This window comes from Drosophila guanche, unplaced genomic scaffold, assembly GCF_900245975.1.
Source record: "Drosophila guanche unplaced genomic scaffold, DGUA_6, whole genome shotgun sequence".
NCBI classification, from domain to species: domain Eukaryota; kingdom Metazoa; phylum Arthropoda; class Insecta; order Diptera; family Drosophilidae; genus Drosophila; species Drosophila guanche.
In genome coordinates, this window is record NW_022995746.1 from 2088400 (window position 1) to 2106702 (window position 18303).

Consider the following 18303-nt stretch of genomic DNA (forward strand, 5'->3'; position numbering starts at 1 on the left):
CTTGAGGTTTGAGGTGAGAGAGGTTGCTGGCGTTCTGCTCTCGAGTTACCTTGGCCGAAATGTCATCAGCGGCAACCGCAGTGGCAGTAAAGTATCAGCAAGCAGCAACCAGTAACAGTCGCTGCAACAAAGCAGCTTTTAGCGGGATTCGTAACAGAGGCAGTTGTGGTACCTGTTGCTTTGTTAACATTTCTGGTGGCTTTATGTAAAATTCTAGAGCCTAGCTGGGTTCTTATGTGCAAGGCACATGGAAGGGGAAGGCGTCTTTTATGTGTTCCTACACACCCGTTAAATATAGTTTTAAGCAAAAAGTGAGCTTTTATTTAATTCGTAATAGCAGCAAATAGCGCTGCAAATACTGCCTAGACTTCTCCAATTTCTTCTTTATTATCTTTAAATTTTCCTGATTGCAACGGATTCAAGTTTTCAAATATAAAAATCGATGCCGATAACAGAATTATTTGCAGTACAGTGGCGCTTTAGCGTTTGATTTTGGCACTACATAAATTATGCGAAGTTGTTGCATACTTTCGAGCGGCAAATTGTTGTGAGGACCGTGCCTGAGGCTGATGTGGATTGTGGAGCGCATGGATGGAACGTAAACTGTTTTCAGGCTTTTAAAACTGTTTTTCGAGCAATAATAACATAACTTTCAGCAAACTCCGCTTACAAATTCTGCACTCATAAACCCCATAAAAAAAGTCTGCCGGTAACTTTAAACTTTTTTGTCTTCCAAATGTTCTCACAGTCTTGTCGCGGGGGAGAGATTTCTGCAATCAAATCACGTGCTCCTCATGGACCCCGTATGATATGATATCATCTCCGGCAGCAGAGAAACTTGGAATTATTTTATAGTTGAGCCAGAAATTGATGTCATCAGGGGCAGTGGCACGGGCACAGGCACCCATCAGATTTCCAGGAAATCCACATTGCAACTTCATTTTGGTTTTGAATGACGATGACGACAATTTACGTGGCATTTTAATTGAACTTTCTACGTGTTTGAGTGGCGTACTTGTACTTGTTTATGTGTGATGTGTGATGTGTGCTATGTGCCTCCTCCCTTGCTCTTGCCTTGCCTTGGAATCGATTCGATTCGACAGCGGAGAGTGGAGTCCAATGTTAAAGGCGTTGCCACAAAAACCGCAAACTGTCGTGTCTAGCTGGAAAGAGACGGGAAAGACCTATGCGAAAACGTGCCTGAAGTATTATTATTATTATTTTATGAAGTCTGATGTGTGGCTGCGGACTGTGATTGATGGCCTTTATGCGCGTGTACGCGTACGCTCTTGTGACTCACTTGATCTCCGAGTCCCGATAAGAAGCCCATAGAGAGGTCTCTTGTATAATAGGCAAACTTTATTTGAAATAGTTTGAATAAAATCATTTTAAATTCAAGGAAGACCATGGAATGGAATGCTATGGGATACTCTCTAAGGCTACTACAAAAAGTCCTTAAAGTCTACACTTAAATTTTAGACTAAATCTAGACAAAAATGTGCAGCTGGAATGTTGTTTTCCGCTTTTGCTTTTTGATTTTTCACTTAGCCAACTTTTACTTTCAACCATTTTTTCCCTACACACAAAATCGACGAACGATTTCGCGTACATCTTTATTTTATTCACTCATTAAGTTTAATCTTAGATGCTAAAAAGAAACATAAATTAAAGGTTGGAATTCACTCGCTTGGAAAGGAAATGTTGGCCGATTAAATCGATTACTTATCGATAGACGCTCGCACTAAAACTGAACTAAGTCGACGTATATTTAGGCTGTGGATGCTCCTACTTGGCTATAAAATGCAACAACAGTTGGCTAAGCACTATGTTTAGGCCTTAGTCTAGCGGGTTTATTGTACTAAAAATGTACTAAAAAGTGCACTTTTCTCTAAAATAGCGTTCGGGGGGTTATAGGAATGCGGTCCCCCGGGTCAATCAATCTTGTCATAGTGTACTAAAAACGATCTTCAGCGTCTCATGATATCCTCAATGCTGAAGCCCGTGCGTCTCGGAGCGGGAGGTGGTGCCACAGGAGGTGGTGGTGCCACCACGGACTGTACCGACTGCACTGCAGGTGGACCCTTCTCTGTGGCTGCGCCACTCGTCTCGGTGCTGGGGGGTTTGCCCAGCAGCTGGCGTGGCGGATGCCGCGACATGTTCAGGGCATAGATGCTCTGATTCTCCAGATACGCACGCTGATGATGCGGATGATGATGGGGATGGGCATGATGATCCATCAGATCGACCGTTGGCGGCGGCAGAATCCTCTTGCGCATGGGAATGGAGCCCAGGAAGCTGGGCATTGCCTCGTGGGGCGAGTGCAGCGGCTGATTCGGTGGCTTACTCGTCTCCGGTGGCTGCGTGATGATGGTGGGCGGTGTGGCGGGTGTTGGGACCGGTGCACCCTTGCTCAGATTGAGGCTCTTGTGGTGCAGATCCCTACGCACGTGGAGTATCGGCAGATAGGGATCTCCGTTGGGTGGCAGGAGATGCGGATGCGGCTGAAGGTGCGGTGGGGGCGGCACAACAGGTGGGGGTGCGCCTCCTGCATACCTCAGACTGGCCACAAACCCGGGCGGTGGCGGTGGTCCATTGGGTGGCAGGGATAATGGCTCCTCCTGCTGCCTCTCGCCATGTGGCCGCATGGTGTAGGTCTCTCCACCCTCGTGATGGCAGTGGGTGACACCCTGACGCTCCGGCTTCCCAGTCGCCGTAGCTGTGGCAGCAGCTGGAGCTGCTGATGATTGTCGTGGCGCCACCAGAGCCACCTCCTGCTGCACCTCATCCTCGGCCTCGAAGTCGTCGTCCTCCTCGCGCAGCTCTTCCCTGGGAAAAGTGCCTGCTGCCTCCTGCAGCTCCTCCTCCTCATCGTAGTCATCGAACTCCTCTTCGCTCTCCTCCTGATCGACGGGCGCCTTCCGCTTCAGACGCCTGCGCTCCGCCTCATCCTTCTCCCCGTTCGTTGCGGACTCGCTTAGATTGTGGACAGGACTCTGCCGTGGGGAGTCCACCTCCAGCAGGGAGTCCTCTTCATCCCCACTCAGATGACGTGCCTCGTCCTCCTCGCCGACGTCCACATAGTCCCCAGCGCTAACCTCGCCCACGGCATGGGTCAGTGCGTGTCGCCGCAGATCGCAGTTGCGGCGGAAGACCTTGCCACAGGAGGAGCACTCGTAGGGCTTGTGGTCCGTGTGGGTCAGCAGATGGGTCTTCAGATTGGAGCGCTGGTTGAAGCTCCTGCTGCACACGGGACACTTGTGCGGCGACTCCTCCATGTGCAGGATCTTGTGCACCGCCAGAGTGCGCGACTGGCAGAAGCCCTTGCCGCATTCGGTGCACTTGAATGGCTTCTCCTTGGAGTGGATGTACCTGCAGGGAACACAAGAGAAGAGAGAAGGGAAGGTGAGACATTGAGGAATGGAATGCGTGGGCGTGTGTGGCGGCTACCAAGCCCCAAGTTGGTAGCTCCATTTGACAGTTATCTCTGCTCCGCCAGACAACTGCTCTCCCACTGATATTATTGTTGGGTATTATTCTTTTTTTATGTTTATGGCCGCCATCTTGGCAATGGCGTCCACTTGTTGTTGGACATAAGCCGCCCCAGTCCCACAGTCGCTGTCCCCAGCCTCAACCTAAACCCCAGCATCAGGCACCAGGCATCAGCAGCTGCTGTTGTTGTTGCTGCTTCAGAGACCGAAAACCAAACAGGTTCTCCACGATCTCCAGATTCTTCTCGTTTCTGCTGCCTGCTGCCTGCTGCCTGGCCTCTTCTGCTTTGATGCTTGACGCGCAGCCCGAAAGAGCAGAGAGGGAATTAGCCCCGCGGCAGAAAGCAAACAAACGACAAATGGACCGATACCGAGCGATCAAAAGACAGAACGCTCCACGCTCCACGCTCCTCCGCTCCTCCGCTCGGACAGGCCGACACTTGAGGTCTCTCAGAGCTGCCTAAATCCTACACTCGCTCCCTCCCGACTCTGCGACGCTGGTCGAAAACCACAAACGGAAAACCAACAAAGTTAATTAACTTTGCTTGCTGCATGGAGATCCAGCGTCAAGTGTGGCACTCGGACAAAGATGGAGGTACACGACAGATGCTCTTTTTGGTGGCAGCTCTTTTTGGTGTTTTGCCAATTGAACTTGTAAGTTCATTTTGGAAGGGAATTTGTAGCCATTGACAATGGAATTTAGGTAACAAAACTTAGAGGAAACTTAAGCGAAACCTGTGCTAGGGATAACCCCTTAGAGTCTACACAGAAATGTTTTATAATAATCCTAAACTTAAGATCACAGAGTTCAGATCTGAAAGAGTGTATCTACTCATTCCTATCGAAGCATCTCCAACATCAGTTTCATTCTTCTGCTACCACCTTAGGGTATTCCTACATTCGAGCAGCCCCCACCACTACTGGAACCATTATTTCTGTGGGCCTGACAGCAATTACCAGTGCAGACACTCCCCCGGAGTACTCTCTGTCCCGAATCTCACCTGTGATCCCTCAAGTGATCCTGTCGCCGGAACGCCTTGCCGCAAATATCACAGGAGTAGGGTCGCTCGTCGGTGTGTGTCCGCTCGTGGATCAGCAGATTGTAGGACTTGGTGAACTGTCGATTGCAGAACTTGCAGATGAACTGCTTCTTGGGCCTCGAGGCGCGACCGGGTGCACGCAACAGGCGACGGTCCAGACCGGCATGCATGCCCGGCCCCAGGCCGGGGGGAAAGAGTCCTGCTGCGGCGGCACCCGGTGGGAAGGGAAAGCTGCCCGCACCCGTGGGCGAGGGACCGGGCCCGGTTAGATATGGCGGTGGGGGTGGCGGTGCGTACAGGACACCGGGTGGCGGACCTTGTGGACCACCCCCCGGGCCACCACGTCCCAGCATGGCAGCCGCGGCGGCGGCCTCCCTCAGGGCCAGCTCCTTCCGCTTGTCGGCCATCATGGCAATGATCTCGTAGTTGGAGTTGCTCCCGGCCCGCGCCTTGGCCTCCAGTGCCTGTCGCGTGGGCAGCACGGGCACAAAGGCGGAGATCTCGCGATGATGTGGCGGTGGACCAGGATGCAGTCCGGCCGCGGCCAGGTGCTGCTGGTAGGCCAATTGTGTTTCGTAGGCGGCTGCTGCCGCCGAGATCCTGCTGGCCGATGAGCTCCTCGAGTCGCCACCTCCACTCGAGCCATCCGAGGCGCCACCGCTGGCTGCCGCTGCTGCTGCAGCCACCGTGGACATGAACTGGTCCATGCGTGAGGCTCGTAGCATGGGTATGGCGCCCCCTCCTCCGCCGCCACCGACATCGCTGGATGAGCTTTCCGTGGGCATAATGGAGGCTTTTCACATTCCGTTAGAACTGTAAGACAGATAGAGATAGAGAGCGGAGGGTTGAGTGGTTGAGGGTGGTAAATAACAATTAGCTAAAACTTTGTGCCGTGTTAATTGACGCAAAATGGGAAGGGGAGCGGGACTGGAGCTTATCTTAATTACGTTTCAAGTGCAATAAACAGCTATTTTGCGGTGTATTTTTATGAGCCATTCATAGGGTACACACGAGCATGATAAGCACAGGGGGAATCAGAGTGGGTTTTTTTTATTTTGGGAGTATTTTATGTGTTTGGACCCAGCGTAACTCAGCTTCCGTGGTAGCCAAAGTGCTGAAATTTGTTATTGGTGTGTCATTATGGCTAAGAAAACAAATTGGATATGTTTTGCTCGGATATCGCTTGAAATAGAGTGACCATCCTCAAGTAACTCAGCTGCTGTAAGATTGAGATTGCTCAAATGTTGTATCATGATTTCTTGGATGATAAAACATCGATTTATGTATATTCGTCTTGCACATGCGCAAATGTGTGCTTACTAGCCGAAAGTAACTTGACTTCTGGTGTAACTATAATCCTTAAATTGGGTTCTTTATCTTCCTTATTGAATATAAATTATAATTAGTTCCTCACCCACTCGTATCCTTCAAGTATTCCACCTTCTATTCTTCTCTTCTATGGCCTACACTGCTTTAAAATATATTATCTGCGTATATCTGGTTTCCTTGATTATTCACAAAAATCATAAAGGTCTATCCCTTATCATATCCCATTGTAACTCTGGTTTTATACGTTCTAAGATCTTCAAATTTGTTTTTTGCACTTCTTATCACGCTATAAACTGAATCTTATCCATATATCATGAGATTTTGTATCTTTAATGGCACACACTTGATCCGTCTGACACTTTATTTCCGCCTGATTCACATTCAAGAAGCATTACCCATATGCTGGCACAACTTTTGTTTTTATCACAGGGTATGTAAATATTTCATCACATTCGCGTTACGCGTGGGCTGTTGTACTTGGATTTTAGTTGTTGTTATTTCTTACGAATTTTGTTGAAGTTAAATTATTATCAGGAACGGCAGGCAGGCAGGCAGCGGCGACGGCAACGTCGACGGCGAGTGAAACTAAACTGAAAACGAGTCGCAGTTGTCGGTGCTGCTGGCAGGTTAGATAAGATTGTGCGTCTAAAAAAACCTGACTACTACCTCCAAAGAGGAGACCCAGCAGCAGCACAGCACAGTAGTAATGATATAAACACACACACACACACACACACCCACCCAGTGAGAGTGAGCGAGAGAGAGAGGCACACAGCCACAGAGATAGAAAAACTGTAGTCGAGTCGCGGCCCAAGTTGCCCGTGCCCGTGCCCGTGCCCGTGCCGTCCGCTTTGCTTTGGTAAATGACTCCGAACCCACCACCTCGACCGACTGCTTACTGGATTTACGCAACAGGAGCGACTTCTGAGTGCCGAGCCGCAGCGGCAGCGGCAGCGGCATCAGCAGCAGAGGAGCAGCGAAAGAGGAGAAAGAGGAGTAGAAGAGTGGAGCAGCAGCAGCTGGCGGCGGCAGAGGGAGCACTGGGAAACGTGATCATCACGATAATAACAAAATAATAATGCAGATAATGATGATCATAATGATGGCTGAACCATAAAATTTGTTGCCCGTTTTATAACCCCTCTCCGCCCAACCACTACATCAGACTCTTGGGGATTTTATGCTCTTATGGGAAGGGTATATCGTTTTGTATTGGATCGCATAAGTTGATCATACAGCAAAAAAAAAGTAATTAAACTCCAGTAGCTATAACTCGAAATACTTATTAATGCTGATGGTTTGCATTAAGAAATTGTATAAACCTTATTCCCTAGGGTATTTAAATATTCGCTACCCAAAACTTACTCTTCGCTTCTTGTCTATGCCGTTTTGTTGAAGCCTCATTTAAATATAAAACCAGTTGCGCAAAAGCACAGCGAATAACTCTTCTACTTGGACTATCCAACGTCTCCCAGGTCTCTGTGTGCAATGACAGTTTTGCTTATCATTTTGCCAGAATCATTCTCTGTCTGGCAAAGTGAATCGTAATGCCCAATGCTGCAGCGTCATGATCACCAACATCCATCCAAACCTCAACCCAAAGCATAGCTCAGGTAACCTCCATCCACAGTGATTGTCAGAGTTTGGGCTGCTCCACAGATTAGATTTCTTAGAGCGTAGGCTCCCCCCACAGCTTTGGATCTCTTGGGACTGTTGAAGAGGCGCCCCATTGTTGGAGTTACCGTTTCTGTTAGGCGGTGACTAGCCATGGAAATCTTTTCTTATTTTTGGAAATGATTTTTGGCATTGTCAGACTGACTGGCTGACTGGCTGACTGGCTGACTGAAGAGTGCGCTGTCAGATTAGCTCCATAAAGTAGTTGACATCATGACTGGGATAAGTCAGCTCTTATTATGGTAAATGGCTTTATCAGAAGTGACTGCTGGAGCCAGATATTGGGAGCAGGGGAGTGGCTAAGCAGGGAATTTGGGTGGTTTATGGGAATAACTAGAATGCATTTATGGGAAGATCAGGGAACTTTTTATCTGACTAACATTCAATCGTAATATTGGAAAACTATCTCTTTTATCTCTATGCAATCCCCGCTATCATTAGCACATGCCCAACTAATCCCAACTGGTTAAAGTGATTAATTAACGAATTCATTTATTGTTTGATTAATGGAACCCATAGCCAATATTCTCTTTTATATCTGCCTAGATTGAATTTCATAAAAAAAACTTATCTGATCTCTTTATTATCCAATAAATCCCCCACACACACACACCACACACACCACACACACACAAAATGCTGATCTAATCAGCGAGAACTCCTCCTCCCCCCCTACCAGAGATGAGCGATTGCCCATCATATCTCTGGGCAGGGCAGGGCAGGGCGATAATCTCACGTAGCATTTTCTGGTAGCCTACTCGAAACCCTCGAAAATGTGTAACCCGTTTTGGGGTTTTGTACTTTATATTTTTTTCTAGGTATCTCACTTTTGCATTTATGACTGTCGTCTGACCGATACTTCCCCTTCCCCATCCCCTGCCCCCACCCCCTCTGTGAGTGTGTCTACATACAATGTATGTACGATTTCCAGGCGTTCATTATCTTTTTGAAACATCGGCACTTTTGAAAAAACGTCAAGCCAAATAAGAAAAACAAATAAAGTTAATGTAAATAATGGACATCATCAGCAAAAGCGACGGCACGTAGTGCGAGTACAGCAAAGGGAGACAGAGAGAGAGAGAGAGAGAGAGTTACAGATACATCCATAGCTCTGGGTCTGGGTCTGGGTCTGGGCCCAGAAACGTTTGCGCAAACGGTTGCGTTGCCCACCAAATGAAGCCAAAGGCTTAAATATTGTATCTTTTGTGTGTGAGAGTATCTGAGGGTATGGACGGTACGCGGGCATATGCACACATATAATAAAAACCCGCCAGAAGACCCAACTACTGCTGGAGGAAAATAAAAGATATCGAGGAGCAATTTGGCTGCCACTTTTTTTCCCTCTTTCTTGCTGTTGGTGGTGGTGCTGCTGCTGCTGCTGCTGCCACTGCTGCTGCCTCACTCTGTGTCTGGTCTCTGGGTCCGGGATCGCGTCGTTTGCTGGGTTTTTGTGTAAACACACATCTGAGGCCAGGCCAGAGCTCGAGCCAGGGCCCAGTGGAAAGGTTTCTTCTTGGTTGCGTTGATAAAAAAAAAGCAGACAAATATACAAACAAACACCAACACACACGCAGGCTCGGGCACACATGGACACTGCGCAAACGGATTTGATGTTTGTATAGAAAACCCAGAAACAGAGACAGAGACAGAGAGAGAGAGTGTGTGAGGAGGAGGGTCAGAGGAGTGCTGGTGGCAGCAGAGTAGACGCTAAGTTTTGTCCCTCGAATGATGATGATGATCTACCATCTACCCTACCCAACGATGGTTGGTACGGCAATGTCCATGCGTTGAAAGGGTATATTCGGTTAGGCATAAGGAAGAATATCTATGAAAATGCTGTCAAAGCTAAAGCCTTCAACTTGTCAATCATTTGCTCATTATCGTTCACTGAACATTTAGTCATAAAATGTCGGAAACATATTCCAAAGGCGCTGGTGTGAGTACAACAAAAATCTCCTTAAATAATCATAAATATCCTTTGCTTGCAGTTTGATCTGTGCGCCAGTCAGTATGCGCCAAATGGTCGTCTGCTGCAGCTGGAATATGCCGCCAGAGCTGCTGACAATAGTGGCACTGTCATAGGCATTTGTGGCAAGGATTCTGTTCTTCTAGCCGTTGAGAACTTAAACATAAACAAACTATTTGAAAAGGATGCTAATCAGCGCATTTTTAATATTGATGGCAACATGGGCATGGCCGTCGGTGGGCTGCTGGGCGACTGCAGCATCTTGGTGGATCGCGCCCGCCTGGAGGCCGCGAGCTATCGGCAAAAGTATGAGCGAGGCATTACCCTGGAGTTGCTCTGCGAGCGCGTGGACAGCTTTCTGCATGCCTACACTCTGTACAGCGCCGTTCGTCCCTTTGCACTTAGCATTATGATGGCAAGTTGGGATAACAAAAATGGACCGAGACTCTACAAAATTGAGCCATCAGGCACCACCACGGGACACTTTTGTTGCTCCTTTGGCAAGGGCTCAGAGCAGGCTCGGAGCGAAATGGAGAAGTTTGAGTTTAAAGATTTGCCTACGGATCAGCTGGTCAAAGCGGCTGCTGAAATGTGTGTTACCTTTTGTCTCTTATGACTCAAATATTGATGGCTCTTTTGTACTTTTCAGAATTCACGGCGTCCATGATGAACGCGCTGACAAAAACTTTCGCTTGGATGTGGGCATAGTCGGTAGTCAAACCAAAGGAAAATTTGAATACAGACTAATACAGCAGTAAGCAAGGAAAGCAATGACAGCAGATGTGCGCTGCTGCATTACACGAAATATTTACACACTAAAATCTGCAGCTATCTTGAACGTTGCGTGTTTTCCCCACATATTTCCCCACAAATATTTCCCCTAAATGGCGCAAACGTAACTCTGTTCAACTGCTAATTCAACTTTATGTTCTGCTAAAACGCAACTTTAACATCCTCATAAGTTATAACCATAAAAAGCTGCCAGGAATAACGCTAAAATAAATTTGTATTAGCTTTAACAATCATCTGCGAAGAGTGGCGATTGTTTTCCTATTCTTAACTTGGGTTCAAACGGGTGTTAACTTTGACAATGACATGAGAAAAGTGGCTAGAGAGATATTCTATCAAGTATTCATTTCATTTCGTGTGCAGCTTTCTTCACGATCAGCATGCAGGGTATCCCTGTAGTTCAGCCGAATATCTTCTGGATTGAGAGAGCTCTGAGTATATGCACTTTAGTTTGCTTACAAAATACCAACGCCATGCAACAACAACAACAACAACAACAACAAACAACGACAGACAACCCATGAATAAGAAGGGACGGACCAGGGCAGGGGAAGTGGTCGGGGAAGAAAAGGGTCACGAAGGAATGCTCTTGGGCAAGCATTTTTTAATCCCTTCGGGATACGTTTTTCCCTCTGTGTGTGTGTCGAGGTAGCTAATAATCAAGAAAACGAAACGAACCAAAAAGATACAAAAAGCAGAGAGAGAGAGGAGAGCACGGGGGCAGGGGCAGCGCGGCAGACTTATAATTATAGTCGAAGAAGAGAGACGAGAGACCTGCACTTCGCATGCGTTAATCTGGAAACCCTTTCGGCCAGAAGGCTGCTGCTGGAGGATGGTGGGCATGGGATGGGGAATGCTCTGGCATCACAGATTATAGTCAAAGCTATTAAAAATCTAGCATAATCATTGCCTTGTGCACAGGTCCCAGCAGCAGCTCCAGCAGCAGCTCCAGCAGCAGGGAGATGGAAAAACAAGTTACTGCCTCCGATCTCTGCTGTTGTTTTTCTGAGGCGCTCTGCGCACTGCCACTGCCACTGCTGCCTCCGATCTGCTTGGTTTTCTGAGCCCACTGCCTTGTCTATATAATTTTCTTGATTAATATCCATAAGATTTACACATTTGGAGTGCTTTCCCCTCCCCAAACCCAACTGCTCTGCGGCTCTATGTGTGCGCTGGCCATTAATTTAAGAGCTTTGCTAATTTCGCGGCCATGTTTTGTGGCTGCCTGCCCGATGGGTGCGGAAAAAGTGGGGCCAGAAAATGGACAACTGCTAATGAAGTTTTATGGGTTCGGGAACGCAGCTGCAGTCTGCGTTTACAAGGATTGATACTGTTGTTAGTCGAAATTGAAAATGCTTTAAAGTTATGACATCAGCTTTGTTATTCTTAAAAGCAAAGATGGTTCCAGCCAAGAGCTATTTACAGATACTCCAACATTTATTTATAGTTTTAATTCCAATTGATTGGTTCTTACTGTCAACGCGCTGCCAACTGATCCACACTTGACTTAAGTCTGACTTCGAGAAGTTGTCTAAGCCGACACCCATTTTCCGTAATCTACTTTGCTGTTTGCTAAGCGGATCTCTTCATAAATTTCCTTTGGCTGTATTGTGCTGCTCTTTTCACTCGAACTCGAAATCCATTCAAACAATTTCACCCATCAATAGAGTTCTTAAGATTCTTTTGTGCAGCGGATTGCCACTTTTTCCAGACACTCTTTTGTCTGGCGATTTCTATGAGAGGATATTCCGATTTATTTAATGAAATTTATGTTAATAATTTCAGGCAACGTTTAGACTTAAGATGTAACCAAGAGATACATATTTTTCCTGCCAAATGAAATGCCCAAAAATGATCTTGAATAATCAATCTTGTGGCCCTAGCTAAAACCTGTAACTATTCATATTCCCACGAGACAGCATTTAATTTGCTGCTCAGAGTTTACGACTGTCCTCCAAGCAGCAGAACGTCGAATAAATTGAATCGATCAAGTGAATTATAGACACGTGCCACAGCCGAGGCGTGTCTGCCGTGTCTCCTCTTTCCGAATATGGCAAAAAAAAAACCAAACGATCAATTGAGTGGCCATTGTTCCATTCGCTTTATGGATCTGACTGTTTTTTTAATCACGATTTTTTAACGTCTTTTAATTAATTTAGATTTTCCTGCCAAAAGGCAATTAAGCAGATTCCCCCCCTACTGAAGCAGCAGCAGTCGTTGCAACCGAAGATCGAAATGAAAGAAAAACCCACCCAAAGAGGTAAAATGCAATAAAATGTTATGGTTCGGTCCATTCTTATGCTAAAAATCTGTTTTGGACACACACCAAATGGCCCATAAACCAGACACAATGAACATTCAAAATAGATCTCCTCCACTGAAGCGAAACAAAAGCCAATAACTTTATAGAACCGCAAGCCAGCAACAAGAAAACCTTAACAAAAAAAAAAGTTAAAAAAAAACCAGACTGTGAGAGCGCGGGAGGCGTTTTACTACAAGAAAAAGAGAAAATATAAAAAAGGAGGAAAACCGAAGATGGAAAAAAAAACTAAAGCATTTAAAAGAAATCAAGAGATGTAGATGACGATGATGATGATGATGATCGGGGTCCGAAACTGAAGCAAAGATGAAGCCACAGCTGGGGCTGGGAATGAATCTGAAGCCGCTGTTGGGGCTGGGAGTCTGAATCTGTAGCGGAGGCTGGAGCCACAGACCAAATCCGAATCTGAATCTGAAGCGAGCCGTACCCAACAGAAGCTTGCGGCAATTGCGTTTCCTCTTTGGACACACGTTCTGAACAATTAAAGCGCGCGGCAAACTGAAACTGAAGCCAGGGCTGGGGATGGATGGCAGGGCAGAGCAGAGGAAGCCAAGACCGCGACCACGAACAAAACCAAAACCAAAAAAACAACAACAACAACAACCAAGCCCAAACCAGTGAGAGATGGCTATAGCTCTGTATATTCGGACTATCAGATACCCGCTAATGGGAGGTATTTTGGTAGATATCTGTTAAGATATTTGGAATGTATTGGGCAAATGATCATAAGGTCTCTTTGGATACCAATAACTTTATTATTTAACCAATTTTTAATGAAAGTAATTTATTTGGTACATTTTAAAATGTTTTATGTTGCATAGATCCACACAAACACAGCATACCCTTGCAGCCTACGAGTAACAAAAGGTATGAAAACCGGATCCGAAACGAGCACGATGGAACACGGAGAGGAAGAGAGAGGAAGAGAGAGAGAGAGAGAGCCACTGGCCACTGGCACTGGCTACAAGTGAACTGGTTTACAGAGCAGTGGAAAAAAAAACAAGCAAAGAATTCCAAGCGAAGGTTTTTTCGAGTCCGGGCCAGGCCCGAACGCGAGTCAGAGCCCGAGCCCGAGCCCGGTCCAAAGACAGGGCCCAGAGCCGGGTGAGCGCCACAGACAGCGGCGCTGTCAATGGGGGAAACGTTGGGGCTGTGGCTGGGGCAGAGCGCTGTTGCTGCTGCTGCTGCTGCTGCTGCTGCTGCTGTGGCACCACACTGAGTTCGGTGGCAATGACAGTGGCACATGCAGTTGTAGTGGAAGCCGCTGCGGCAGACGGTCGACAGTTGCCTCCAACGTTGTCTCTCTCTCTCTCTCTCTCTGTCTGTCTGTCTGTCTCTTTGGGAGCAGGTTTTCTCTCTCGCTATTTACTCGCTGGTTTGAGCACTCGCTGACTTTTGGTTTTGGCCAACGCAAAACACACAAAAATAAAACAGAAAATAATTAGCTAGCCCTAAGAAACAGCTAAGAAAAACAACCAAAAAAAACACAACTACTAAGGAATTTCAGTGTTCATATTAGTGGGCAGGGCCTGTCGTCTGGGCTGGTACTCCGTCTTACCTTTTGGTGGAAGAAAGCCTCAGGCTCTACAAGCTTTCAAATGCTGCTGGCTCCGATGATGATGATTATGATGCTGGCGGTTGGTGGTTGAGCTCCCAAGTATCCGAAGTAGTTTGAACAAGTTTTTTTGTGGGTTTTTTTATGGTATTTCTTGTTAGTTTTTAAGCTCTAAAATGCTTGGCATTGTTTTATGATTGGCGAAGAAATTTTAGCAATGAACTTCCGTACAGAACTAGATTTAGTTTCAGGAAATTTATTTTGGGTGTTTATTTTTGTGGCGTTTTAGTTCACTTCAATGGGAATTTGGTTTGCATTTCCACAGAATTTTCTATAATATAAAAGATAGTAGATATTATTAACAAATGATATCTTTGTGGTTTTTCGTTAAACATTTCTATGCCAAAGCTAACACACGCACGCACGAACACGTCTCGAAACACGCACACAAATGCTGGGCTTTCTTGAGATACAAATCACGGCACGATCACGGTCCCCCAGCACCCCAAAGGGAAAGACGCGGGCGGTGGGTGTGAGTGGGGGGAGGGCAGTCAGGGGGTGTTACGGGAGCAGCAGCATCAACGGCAGTCAGCTACCACAAAACCACGTAGATGGGGCCGACTGGCGGCGACCGAAACCACGTACAACACACACACACACAGACAGATACAAAAGTATCTTTCGTATCCACGAAAACCCGAACCGAACGAACCCCACAGCGATCGCGACGAAATGTACCGAACCGAACTCGAAACGAACACAACCAGACCGAAAGATACACGGCAGCTGAAATGTGTTTTTCTACATTTTGTTTGAAATAGGAGCTGAAGCCAGTGCAGCTACCAATTCGCTCCTCAAGTAGTCCCCAAACTCTTCCCACACACAACGCGAGCGAGAGAGGAGCGGCAGAGCTGCGAGGAGCCGAGCGCAGCGGCAACAGTTGCAGTTGAAAAGCGCTTTTCTCTGTGCAACAAGTTCACTCAGCCACGCAACACACTCACACACACACAAGAAGAGAGAAAAAGATGGATAGATATGGAGAGAGAGAGAGAGAAAAAGACATACAAAATGCAGTTCACTTTTTTCGGTGGAACACGTATCCGCGCGCAGGTGCTTTAACCACGATCAACAGTCGAAGAATGAGCCACAAAAAACTAGCTACGAGGGCTCGAAACACGTTCAGAGAGAGAGAGAGAGAGAGAGAGAGAGTAACTCTCAGAGAGATACAGAGAGAACTGTATCTGTGTTTACTCTCCACACACAGAAATCCAACGAGTAGGGAGAGGACCGATCGATAGCCGCGGTAGTAGCTATGAGAAAAACCAGTAAGAAGCAAAAATCCCAAACCGTCCGCCAGTCGTACGCTGCTGGACGGACACTTGGACAGAGCGGGCGGACAGATATTACGGAGCGTGGAACGTGCATACGTACGACGAGTTATTGTCAGTTAGAGCGCTACCAGTTTACCGTCCGACGACTACCGACTACCGACAGCCTTCTTATTTTCATTTTTTTTCTGCTCGTTGGAGGGTGCGACGGAGGGTAGCATGGAGACTGACTGGTGGTGCACCGACCGAGTGTTGCCAGATTGCTTTGGCTTCATGGTCGTAAGAGGCAGGGGCAGTGTAGGGGTTCGGTTCCGGCCACTGGAGAGGGTGTAATTCGGGTAGTCCTCTCCGTTTATTGTTCACTCATTTGAAGGGGCAGTTTTTTTGTTGTTTCTTTATAGACGTGTGATGTGTGATTATGGCTGGGGGAATGACTAATCGGAATTTATTTTGGCCCAAAAAGGAAGATAAGGCTTCCTTCCTTGCACAAAAGAGGGTTGTAAAGCAATGATTCACTTCCAACAAGGTGTATTTATGAATATTTATTGAAGATTACCTGAAGTACTGGTGAATGGAGGGGTTTGGTTTCCTTCCAGACTCTATAATCATTTGATATTTTCCGAGAGCATCAAGAGTACAATCGAAGGTAATCTGGGGAAGGGTTTTATATAACTTATTTATACGATGTCTGAACTTAATTTGCGAAAAGTTCAAAAATAAAAATTCCATCAAGTGTTTGGCTGTGGACTGATGATTGCTGAAACAGATTAAGAACCTTATCCTCTTTTTGTAGATTATCCTACCTATGATAGGATTTATTATATCCCATCTAACTGTTTTTGCGTACAACAATCTGGCAACGTCTTGTGCAACCTCTCATCTCTCGAGGCAACAGCATCAATGCGGTCAAGTGGTAAAAGGAAAGAAGGAAACAAAAGACCCAAAAAGCAGTCAGGGTCTTCGTTGGCATTGCTTCTGAGGTGAGCTGCTGGCCGGCTTCAGTTTGTGGTCCAAAAATACAGAGGGAGTATGTGCGTCCGAAAAGAGAGGGAGTAACGTTCGTCATGATCACGATAATGATGATGATGGTGATGGTGATGATTGCCAGAGCACACCGAAAAGAAAAACCCGAAAAACAGAGAGACAAAGGTAGAAGCAGAGGTGGAGGTAGAAGCAGCGGCTGCTGTGCCTGTAATTAAGGCAGTGCACAGCGCACAGTGGAACTAAATTGTTTTTGTTGCTGCTGCTCGAGAAATAGCAAAACAGTAAACGGTGAACCAAAGCAGCAGCAGCAAAAGTAACAGCAGAAGCAATAACAACAGCGGCAGCAGCAGCAGTCGAAAGAAGAAGTAGTTAAAGAAGGGGAAGAGAAGAGAAAACGGTAGCCGCCTCATAGGGCGAGCGAATTGTTATGCTAGTCGTTGACTTCCCCCATCAGCAACTGTTGCTGCTGCCGTTGTGTGCCTGCTGCTGCTGCTTTGATACCCAGTATCTGTATGTAGATTAGAAGGGTATATATGAAGTGAAGCGATGTATGCTTATAGCAGGAAGAAGCAAGACGCATTCGACGGAAACTATGTTTGAACATAGCAACTAAGTATTATTGACCCAATAAGCTAATGCTAGAATCCATATCTGCTGATGCGCAAATAAAGATGGGGACAATATTAAGTACAATGAAATCTACAGGGTATCCCACAATGATGTCTCCATTGCATTGCTTTGGTTCCTCTACTTTGCGCTGTGTGCATATTTTGCATCGCTTTACGATTTTAAAATAAATTACTTGAAAATTGTGTAAAACATGTGGCCAACTGGGTGTCTGTCTGTCTGCCTGTCTGTCTGTTTGGCTGTGCTGTGGGGAAAGAGTGCTAGAGTGTGGGGGCCGGCAACAGGTTCATTGATCGCATTTGAAATGCTTCGTTGGCTCGACATTAGTGAAAGGTAGGAGGCAGGCCGGCAGGTAGGAGCACGGCACAAGATCGTTTTGGGTTGGGCCCTGGGATCGCATCGAATCGAATGGGGGGCTGGGAATGGGATCGTTGAGCCTAATTAATGATATTTAGGTGCATTTCCAATCCCCTGGCGGCTGTCAGCAGTACACGCATTTGTCATTTGTTCTTGGTATATTCTTTATTTAATAATTAAAGCTCTTATTTAGTTTTCTTTTTGCTTCATTTCTGTTTGGTTGTTGTCTTTGGTTGTTTTTTGTTTTTGTTTTCAACATAAAATGGCTGTCTCTGCTTGTATATTTTGTATGTGTTGTATATAATATAATATAATCATAATGCATACATTTATTATCGTGGAAATCTCTATTTAAAATATACAAAATATATATTGTATTTATTTTGTTTGGTTACTAAAAATGAAGCTTTTTCACTCATACGAACACTGAACCCAAAAAAAGGGAAATCAGCATTTTAAAGATCATATCTTTAAATGACAAAGTAACTACTGGATTCTGAATGCATTTAATATACATATTCTATACAATTATTATTTGTTCTACAATGAATTAGTATGCGTGATGTGTGGCTTGTGGAAATGTCTCTGTCGTCCTAAAAAACCTCAACTTATCAAAAAAACAAAGTCAAAGCTTATACAAAATCTTTATCATAATATTTGAGCGTGTCTAACTAAGCAATATTTCATTTGAATCTTTTTTGGGGAAGGGAATATGGGAAAGCATAGGAAATCATTGTGTATTCGATTTGTAACAATAACTATTTTCCATTATACTTATTTGAAATTTCGCATTAATTTGCATTTGTCGTAATTTCGAATTTTTTGGTCTCTAGTTTACGCTTTTTC

The 18303-nt window shown here is 46.0% G+C and overlaps 2 protein-coding genes across 4 annotated transcripts; one reads left to right on the forward strand and one right to left on the reverse strand.

The window, feature by feature from the left end:
- Nucleotides 1-1339: 1339 nt before the first annotated feature.
- LOC117582566 (protein bowel) lies at nucleotides 1340-15306 on the reverse strand. Of its 3 annotated transcripts, none has more exons than XM_034270404.1 (4): nucleotides 15227-15306; nucleotides 14168-14492; nucleotides 4490-5343; nucleotides 1340-3369 (listed from the first exon to the last, which is right to left on the reverse strand). In XM_034270404.1, exons 3-4 carry the CDS (start codon nucleotides 5311-5313, stop codon nucleotides 1968-1970), a joined length of 2226 nt encoding a protein of 741 aa, XP_034126295.1. In that variant the 5' UTR covers nucleotides 5314-5343; nucleotides 14168-14492; nucleotides 15227-15306; the 3' UTR covers nucleotides 1340-1967. The 3 variants fall into 3 exon arrangements, with proteins under 3 accessions (XP_034126295.1, XP_034126294.1, XP_034126296.1); XM_034270403.1 differs by having other exon boundaries at nucleotides 4490-5341; nucleotides 14165-14492; XM_034270405.1 differs by lacking the exons at nucleotides 14168-14492; nucleotides 15227-15306 and adding an exon at nucleotides 5943-6141 and having other exon boundaries at nucleotides 4490-5341.
- Nucleotides 9395-10469, forward strand: LOC117582567 (proteasome subunit alpha type-3-like). The gene is made up of 3 exons (XM_034270407.1): nucleotides 9395-9467; nucleotides 9520-10088; nucleotides 10147-10469. The coding sequence occupies exons 1-3, from the start codon at nucleotides 9438-9440 to the stop codon at nucleotides 10253-10255; spliced, it is 708 nt and encodes a 235-aa protein (XP_034126298.1). The 5' UTR covers nucleotides 9395-9437; the 3' UTR covers nucleotides 10256-10469.
- Nucleotides 15307-18303: the final 2997 nt, after the last annotated feature.

What these genes read in the sequence shown, in the direction of transcription:
- LOC117582567 (XM_034270407.1), top strand. Translation starts at nt 9,438, where the DNA reads ATGTCGGAAACATATTCCAAAGGCGCTGGT. An exon ending in CATATTCCAAAGGCGCTGGT is followed by an intron (nt 9,468 to 9,519) that starts GTGAGTACAACA and finishes CTTTGCTTGCAG; the next exon opens with TTTGATCTGTGCGCCAGTCA. An exon ending in GTCAAAGCGGCTGCTGAAAT is followed by an intron (nt 10,089 to 10,146) that starts GTGTGTTACCTT and finishes TGTACTTTTCAG; the next exon opens with AATTCACGGCGTCCATGATG.
- LOC117582566 (XM_034270404.1), bottom strand. Translation starts at nt 5,313, where the DNA reads ATGCCCACGGAAAGCTCATCCAGCGATGTCGGTGGCGGCGGAGGAGGG. An exon ending in GATCACTTGAGGGATCACAG is followed by an intron (nt 3,370 to 4,489) that starts GTGAGATTCGGG and finishes TGTTCCCTGCAG; the next exon opens with GTACATCCACTCCAAGGAGA.